The 8364-nt window shown below is 41.2% G+C and overlaps 1 protein-coding gene across 1 annotated transcript; it reads left to right on the top strand.

The window, feature by feature from the left end:
- The first annotated feature begins 64 nt into the window (after window positions 1-64).
- On the top strand, window positions 65-7551 carry cndp1 (carnosine dipeptidase 1). Its single transcript, XM_079561405.1, has 12 exons — window positions 65-196; window positions 522-632; window positions 1170-1313; window positions 1928-2090; window positions 2927-3015; window positions 3217-3414; window positions 3506-3590; window positions 4891-5051; window positions 5923-6087; window positions 6293-6434; window positions 6778-6925; window positions 7321-7551. Exons 2-12 carry the CDS (start codon window positions 522-524, stop codon window positions 7394-7396), a joined length of 1482 nt encoding a protein of 493 aa, XP_079417531.1. The 5' UTR covers window positions 65-196; the 3' UTR covers window positions 7397-7551.
- The last annotated feature ends 813 nt before the right edge of the window (window positions 7552-8364 follow it).

Below are 8364 nucleotides of genomic sequence, written 5' to 3'. Positions count from 1 at the left end.
CGACCCCTGGGGTGAACACTAGGTTCAGTAAACTTCATTGGGTCAGCACTTTTGGCATTGATCCAGGAAATGTTTGACCAAGTGACCCGTGTGCGAGCGGTAGGTGGGGAGAAGATTATGTGCAAGTGGCTGGGGCGCAAAAGAGGGCCACAGTTCTCCTGACTCTGTAATCTGTCACATCAAGGGACAACTAAAGGTAAAAGAGAATTTATACTTACTAACTCTAGTACTACTGTTTCTATCACTGTTTCTACCACTGCTATAGGCAACCGTTTCTATGTCTGTTTTGTCATTCTTAAAACCACCTAAAGCTTTATAGGTTCTGGCAAAATTGGTACCCAAATGTATAGTCCATTTAAGTGAATACTGATAAATCTACTTATGTAAATATTTCACCTCTGTTCTGGACTGGACTACGACAAATAGGCATTTTATTTGAAAGAATTTGTCCCCATGTTTTCATTAACTAGCAGCGGTTTCTATCATAATAATCTATCTTTGTATCCCTTCATGCTCTCCAGATGGCTCTCCTGTGTGTGGCCTCTGTCCTGTTGGTCCTCTCTTGTGTCGGTGCGTTTCAGTACTCAGAGCTGGCACAGTACATAGACAGTCATCAGGAGGAATATGTTGAGGTAAAGCAATTATAAAACGTGCAAGAATAACATTACACCAGGCTTTTCTTTTATCAGGCTTTTTCACACAAAATGTAACCTACTTTTTTTTTTTTGTCCAACTACATAGTTTTTACAAATGTAGTTCTGCTGGAGATAACTAATTTAAAAAAAAATACTATTACCGTGGATTACTTGCAAAGGAGCCTTAAATACCATATATCATGTGTAGTAGTTGCAACCTGCACATGTACAGAAAATAATGTAGCTAATTTGTTGGTTACACCGGCTTCTGTGTCTCGGGACAGACACAAACCTCTGAGCCAAAGTTAACACTGTTGGTTTTGACTTTCACAAAGTAAAGTGAACATAAGTAGTATCGACACACTGTACCTGCATGTACCACAAGAGGGCAATGTTGATCTCTTCACTGCTATTGTGAAGACCATAAATCCCAGTTGAGAGGTTTTTTTTTTTTTTTGTCAGACATAGCCTGAAATGACCTTTTGCTCAAAACGCTGTCTTGATTCCTTTACCTAAAAATCTTTTGTGTGCCAGGCTCTACGGGACTGGGTTGCGATTGAGAGCGACTCCAGCAACATTCTCAAAAGACCAGACCTGCACCGCATGATGGATGTGACCGCTGAGAAACTGAGGAGGATGGGAGGCAGTGTGGAGATGGTGGACATTGGAGAACAAGAAGTCAGTGTTTCATACCTGTGGGCCTAATTGGCGCGTACATATTTTTTGCACATAGGGAGGACAGCGGTGGCAACTTCAAAAAGGTGGCAGAGGCATCCAGATTAAATCAGCGTGCTCATTATCGACCAACATCAAAGCTATTTCCAAAATCATTAGACATATGTGTGTGTTGTGGGGTCAGAGAACAAGGCCGCCTCTGCAGATTCACGGCGGTAATTAGAGGATGCCCATATTTTCTATACTCTTAACACTGGAAGGTAAAAACAATAGTGGCTGCTCTTAAATGTCAGAATCCAGGTTGCACAGGCTGTTTTATGTATGAGTGTTTTATCTCCATATTGACTAAAAAAGATTTTACTTTTACATTTACTTTACATTCTGGAATCATTGCATACCTTTTGCATGCCATGAACTGAATCTTTCTCTTTCAAAATAGGAAACATAAAACTACTTGAAGGTTTGATATTATTAAACATATTACTAATAAAAAAAAGCATTGAAATCTCTCACCATAACACTCTTTTTCTGTTGAATTGTAATAAATGTTATGCCGATAAATGTGAAATGGTTTGGCAGCTGTCTAGTGTGTCCAAAGTCTTGTTGATTTCCCACAGCTGCCCGGAGGTCAGACTGTGGCGTTGCCCAAAGTGGTAACAGCTCAGTTTGGGAACGACACTCAGAAACACACAGTGTGTGTCTATGGACACGTGGACGTCCAACCGGCCAAGCTCGAGGATGGCTGGAGAACAGAGCCCTACAACCTGACTGAGATTGATGGTAACACACTCTTCAATAGATCATTTTATAGGGTGAGGGTCACGTACATTATTGTGTTTGGCAATTCAATATTATAGTATTAGAATACGTATAAAACTTTCAATATGTCCATTTCAGAAATCAAATAAATCTAACAGGTTACGGTTTATAGCCATTTTCTGAACAAGAACATACTCTTTTTTACAGCTCATGGTCCAGCAGCTATGATACATATTCCAGTAGCTAAATGCTCCAGAAACATAAAGATGCTCAAATGGTGATGGATGAATAACTGACAGAGTTTAATTTAATTTCTTTCTTGCGGCTTCCTCTAACTTCTTTTGCCTGACTCTACAGCAATGCCGTTCGATTTACGGCGGCCATAATGGTCGTCATATTTTATATCACGCTTAACATTTTAAAATGTCATGTATAAAAGTATGCACCTCTTTTGGAGATTCAGTCACTAAAATATGCCTTAAGCTCAATATCACTTTTAATGCTAAACCCCTCTATGACATTATCCAATTTGACATTATAGCGCTGGAAAAGCAAATATGGTAAAAATGGCTGCCATTTGGACCCTAAAATGTTCCAACCTTCACCACTCTTGAATAGCTCAAATAAGATTAATTTGTTTCCGAAAGATACCTTTAGAAAGCTATCTCAGAGTGTAATGGATATGTGTATTGTGTCTGTAGCTCAGCCGGTGTTTCTTACTTTACAGTTAGTGGTTCAATCCTTGTCTCAGGGAATGTGCTGCTGTTTTATCCTTTAGGAAGACACTCAACCAGTTGAAGTTGAAGTTATGACCCATATTATGCAACTACTATATTTTTTACTTTATCTGCTTGTAGCTAACCTGTATGGAAGAGGGGCATCAGACAACAAAGCTCCTGTTTTAGCCTGGATCCATGCTGTGGAGGCTTACCAGGCTCTCAACATGGTGAGAAATAACTACATAAAATGACTCAATAACATTATCTTTTCTATCTGAAATGGACTGAAAGGTGGTGTCACATGCAACGAAAGTTTGACTAATGTAACTTGGATTAAATGCAAGGTTTTATTGTATTTTACACCATGAAAACTGTACTGAGCCAAACCTTTATGACCTAAACATTTAATAATGTGGCACTGTCTGTAGGAGTTGCCCGTGAATGTGAAGTTTGTGATCGAGGGCATGGAGGAGACCGGATCCAACGGCCTGGATGCCATGATTCTAGCTCAGAGAGACACTTTCTTCAGTGACGTGGACTTCATCGTCATCTCCGACTGCGGATGGCTCAGCAAACGACCAGCCCTCACGTACGGCACCAGGGGGAACTGCTACTTCTTTGCAGAGGTCTGGAAGCAGTGCAAATAAGGACATTGCAGATCAAATAATTCACTGTGTGGATGGTTCACTGGTAATGCTGTTCTTACTGTGTTGGCAGATTGAGGGGCCAAGACAGGACTTACACTCGGGAGTCTATGGAGGCACTGTTATAGAGCCAATGACTGACCTTATTGGTATTTTAGGTAAGATGAACTATTCTGCATCGGTGGCTCCCCTAACTGCTGAAATCAACGTGGATGGTCGCTTCTGTTGGTCATTACAGATTCATATATGATAGATTGGCTTGTGTATAACATACTGTCTAATGTAGCATTGGGATGATACAATACGATTTTATCCCAATACATAGGGGCCGATACAATGTGTACTGCGATACTATGACTATATTATTTTGATAGGTGATTTAACCTACCTGAATAAGATGGAAAAGAAAACACACCACTGGTTCCCAAGAGTAGAAACCAAGCTGTGGGTAGTTGTTGTACATGTGCGTAGGTGCAAAAGTGATAGGTAATCTCATAGAGTATCGTATTTTCGGGGCTATAAGTCACACTTTTTTTGTATAGTTTGATATATAAGTTTGACTTGTATTTCAAAAATATTTAATAATAATGTTATTTTCACACTGACAGGCGCTAGAGGGCGCTGTGGCATGTGTGCTACTCCGGAACCACTGTAGAAAGTGTGGGGTGAGCGAAAAACTTTTGAAGGACTGGTGAAAAGCGGAGGCTATTCTCACTGCAATGAAAAAAAACAAAAGCTCATCGTGGGCTAAAACCTGATGGCCACAGCGAGAGGAACGAGTTCACAAATGAGAGCTTGAACAGTGTGATGCCGGGAGAGGCTTGTCAACGGTGCAGTTACGCCTTCATGCCCAGGTAGTGGCCAAGGCTGGTGCGATTTATACTCCGGAGCGATTTATAATCCGGAAAAGCTGAAGAATCGTAGTTGTTGTAGAGCTGTTGCAGTAATAAAAGGATTTTGGCATTGTAGTAGCAACAGGGGCTGGGAATGTTGACCAGAAAAAACTTTTATTTAAAAATGGTAAATATTGGACCAAAGGCACATCCTCTTCACCTTAACCACAGTATAAAGTAAAAGAAACCCAAGTATTAGAAATTATGGATAGGTAGATGGATGGATGGAGCGCTATTTGATCAAAACTTGGCTCCGAAACTACTACAGTCGTCTCGGCTTCCTAACTTAATCTGATGCGTGGCAGGGAGTTGGAGCCACTCGAAAAGGCAGAGGAATTAAATGAACACATATTAGGCTAACACACTTACCAAACTCTTTAATAATGCTTAATCCCTTCAGCTCCACTCGGGCGTAGGTGGGGGTCTTATCCACAAAGCTATGCCCTCCTCCGCACCAAGTTAATTTTAGAAACCTAATCTCATAAATCAAACAAATCTTAATCTTACGTTAATTATGCAAAGTACAAAAAAAGCACTGTTTTTTTATCCTGACTTCCTGCCGCAGACACTTTGATCAGCCCCAGCGGTAAAATCCTCATCCCGGGGATAAGGGAGGCTGTGGCCCCTCTCACGGACGAGGAGTGGAGAACGTACCAGGACATCGAGTTTGACTTCGACCACTACAAGAATAAGATTGGGGTCAGCCATCTTATGTACACTAACAAGGTGAGTATTAACTAGTAGAAACCAATCAAGCGTGATCACCTGCCTATTACAAAGGATGGAAAGTGCTGGAGAGACATTCAGCAAAGCATCAGAGCTGTAGTCAATCTTATGTTGCTATATTATGTACTGTGGCCTTAACCTCTCTAGGCCTGTCATTTTTTAGCTGTACAGAGGCAGCCAATCTTGAGCTTGCCCTGAGGAAGGCCTAGAGCCGAAACGCGTTGGCAATTTTACCTAATCTAGCCATGTTTAAATAAAGGCTTTTTAATATTTCTACTTTTGGAGTGCCTCAGTTTGTTTGATTTTTTGCTGAAACGGATCCCTGCACTGAAGAGCACCCAAAAGACTAAACTTCTACAACTTTTTACATCCGAGTAGCACTCCAGCCTCCCAATTTTTTCAACTGTCCTTTTCAATGTCTGGAGCATCAAGGCCTCTTTTTAGATCCAAAAATCCAGACCTCCAGAAGACTCAATCCTGATTTAAACTATTATAATTAAAGGCACACTGTGTAACATTTTGGACTATACTGTAGCCATCAATACAAAACAGGCTCCCAATGGCCAACTCGACACAGAAAATGAAGAGAATAGATTTGGATGAGGATCTGACCAGTTTAAAGGTGAGCCGCTCACAGCAAACAGCACATGTTTGTTTATACATTTATGAGGTATTGTAAAATAAATACTTGTGTTTCCATTTTTGTTCATTGGGTGAAATTGTACGCAGTAAATCACAAAATCTATCTCTTTTTATGTCCTATGTGCAAACCCCCCGTACTGGGAAGCATGTTCAGATACAGATCATTCAACTAGATCCATGTTGCAAAAACAAAAAATGATTAGTATTAGTAATTCGGGTTTTCCTTTAGGTGGATTTATTGGCCCATCGGTGGCGTCACCCAACGGTCACCATCCACGGGATCGAGGGTGCGTTCTCCGACCCCGGCACCAAAACGGTCATCCCCGCCAAAGTCATCGGCAAGTTCTCCATCCGACAAGTCCCCGACATGGATCCTGCCCAAGTCAAGAAACAGGTGATTCAATTCCGGCTCCAACATTTTCCAGACACAGAACCACGTAATGAGGAATAGTTTATCGAATAGATAAAAACAGACACCGATGGCGTTGGAGAACAAAGGGCGAGGTCGGTAACGGGGGTTTGGATAGGGGAAGATTTGATGCACACACTTTCGAAACCTTTTTCTTATCGATCCATTAGTTTTGTGATGCATATTGTAGGTAACAGACTACCTTCACTCGGTGTTCGCAAAGAGGAAGAGCCCGAACAGGCTGAGGGTGACGATGGTGATTGGAGCGAAGCCTTGGCTTGCTGACACTAAACATCAGCTGTATGATGCTGGAAAAGCGGCTGTCAAAAGAGGTAAATATCATAGCTTGTGTGTATATGTATTTGAAACATTCACAAAATTATCCTCAAGGTTTTTTATTCTTGAATAGAAACAGTGCATGGCCCATACAAAAAAAAGACAAGGCTAAGTTCCACAAGCAAAATGAAGAGCTCAGTCCTTGATTGCTTTTATAATTGTGATCATTCCTGTCTCAATTTCCATTCGCTCTTTCATTCAAATAAAACGCTGCATCCCTCACAATAAAGAACACATTTCATAATCCTTCAGTGTTATTTCACATAGCACATAGATCCTCAAACGTACATACTGCACACCTATTCCCGCACCAACGTCTGGCTTTGTTCCTCTGTCCAGTTTTTGACGTGGACCCGGACCTGATCCGTGAGGGCGGGACCATCCCGATCGCCCGGACTTTCCAGGACGTGACGGGGAAGAGCATCATCATGCTGCCCATCGGAGGCTTCGATGACGGACTGCACTCTCAGAACGAGAAGATGAGCAGGTGCAAATCTAAACACGCCCAGTTCTTCGTAAAATCAGGTTCAGGGTTTGGGTGCAACCAACCTCAAAGTATTATAAAATGAAATAACACAATCGTAAATACATTTATAAATGCGTCCCTCATTATTTCTCAGTCATTTATAAGAAACTAAATAGATGTATTTGTTGCCGTAGTAACGCATTGCACCATCCCTATGTCTGCTTTAGGATAGACAAGTCAGTTAAAGTAAGGGAAAAGGGTTGGGCTAAACACTATTATTGCCTGTTTCTAAATATTTGTCTGGTCTGAGCAATAACATTACTCACTTTTGTTGTTTATAAAGCAACATTTGTATTTGTCATTTGTCAAGCTCAACGCACCTTTATTTACTTCATTTTCTCTTTATTCACTTTCAGGTACAACTACATTGAGGGAACCAAGCTATTCATCGCCTATCTACACGAGGTGTCCCAACTCAAACGGAGCATTTAATCTTTCGTGACAGCACCATCAACCTCCTTTTGCTTTTCAAATTATATTCCTGTCCTGTATTTGGATGGCTTTTCCAATGCAAACCTGTTCTACAGTATTTAGCATGCAGATTTCGGAATGGATGCTTATGCTAATTTGCAGTAAAGGCAAAACAATGCAGCGGTCTGTTTATTTGGTTTGTGTAAAAGAAACAGGTCGACCATAAACAGCATTTTAAGAGACACTTTTTATTGGAAAACATTACTCATTCCGGTTTATGTTGATTATCCACTCACAGAAACATCATTTGAAAAGACAACAATTCATTCAGCATGAGGTCTTTATTGAAAATAATACAAAAGAAAAGAATGCAACCTTTCTAGCAAGTACGATATTTAATGCAATCCACGCACGAGGCAAGTTATGAAGCGATGCCGGCCTCCCATCTGCGAGCAGCCTGTGGTGCGGAGAGACCCTGGTGTTGTGAAGAAGCCGTGGGTGAAAGTGCAGCGGCCTGATTCACAACACCAGCTGACCCTCCTCACCCAATCGGGAGACAGCAGCGCAAAGCAATACAAACACATACAAGATGCAGGTAAGAATGCTAGTGTGGTTTACAGTTCCTAGTGACAGCGGTGACAGCGGTGACATCACAGCGGTGACATAATACACACATTTGGAAAGTGAGGGTGTACTATATTACATGGCTTAAATGCATCTTACATGAATGCGTTGGAGAGAAGGCACAACACATCACCTACCTTTTGATTCAACAATAATAAATTACATTTGCAATTTTGGGAAAGATGTCATGCATGCAGTCCTTGTGCCATCATCTAGAGGGCAGTGTGGCCACATTGACGTCTCTCTTCTCAGCATCGAGATGTGACACACCCTGACACAACCTGCAAAAGACAAGACAACAGAGAAAGGAAGTATATATTTAGATTCCTGTAAGTATATTAAATGAATAGATTTTATTTTTAATC

The sequence above is a fragment of the Gobius niger genome, assembly GCF_951799975.1.
Source record: "Gobius niger genome assembly, chromosome: 8".
Classification (NCBI taxonomy): Eukaryota; Metazoa; Chordata; class Actinopteri; order Gobiiformes; family Gobiidae; genus Gobius; species Gobius niger.
Note: the sequence above shows the minus strand (reverse complement) of the source record. Positions and strands in the feature narration are given on the sequence as shown.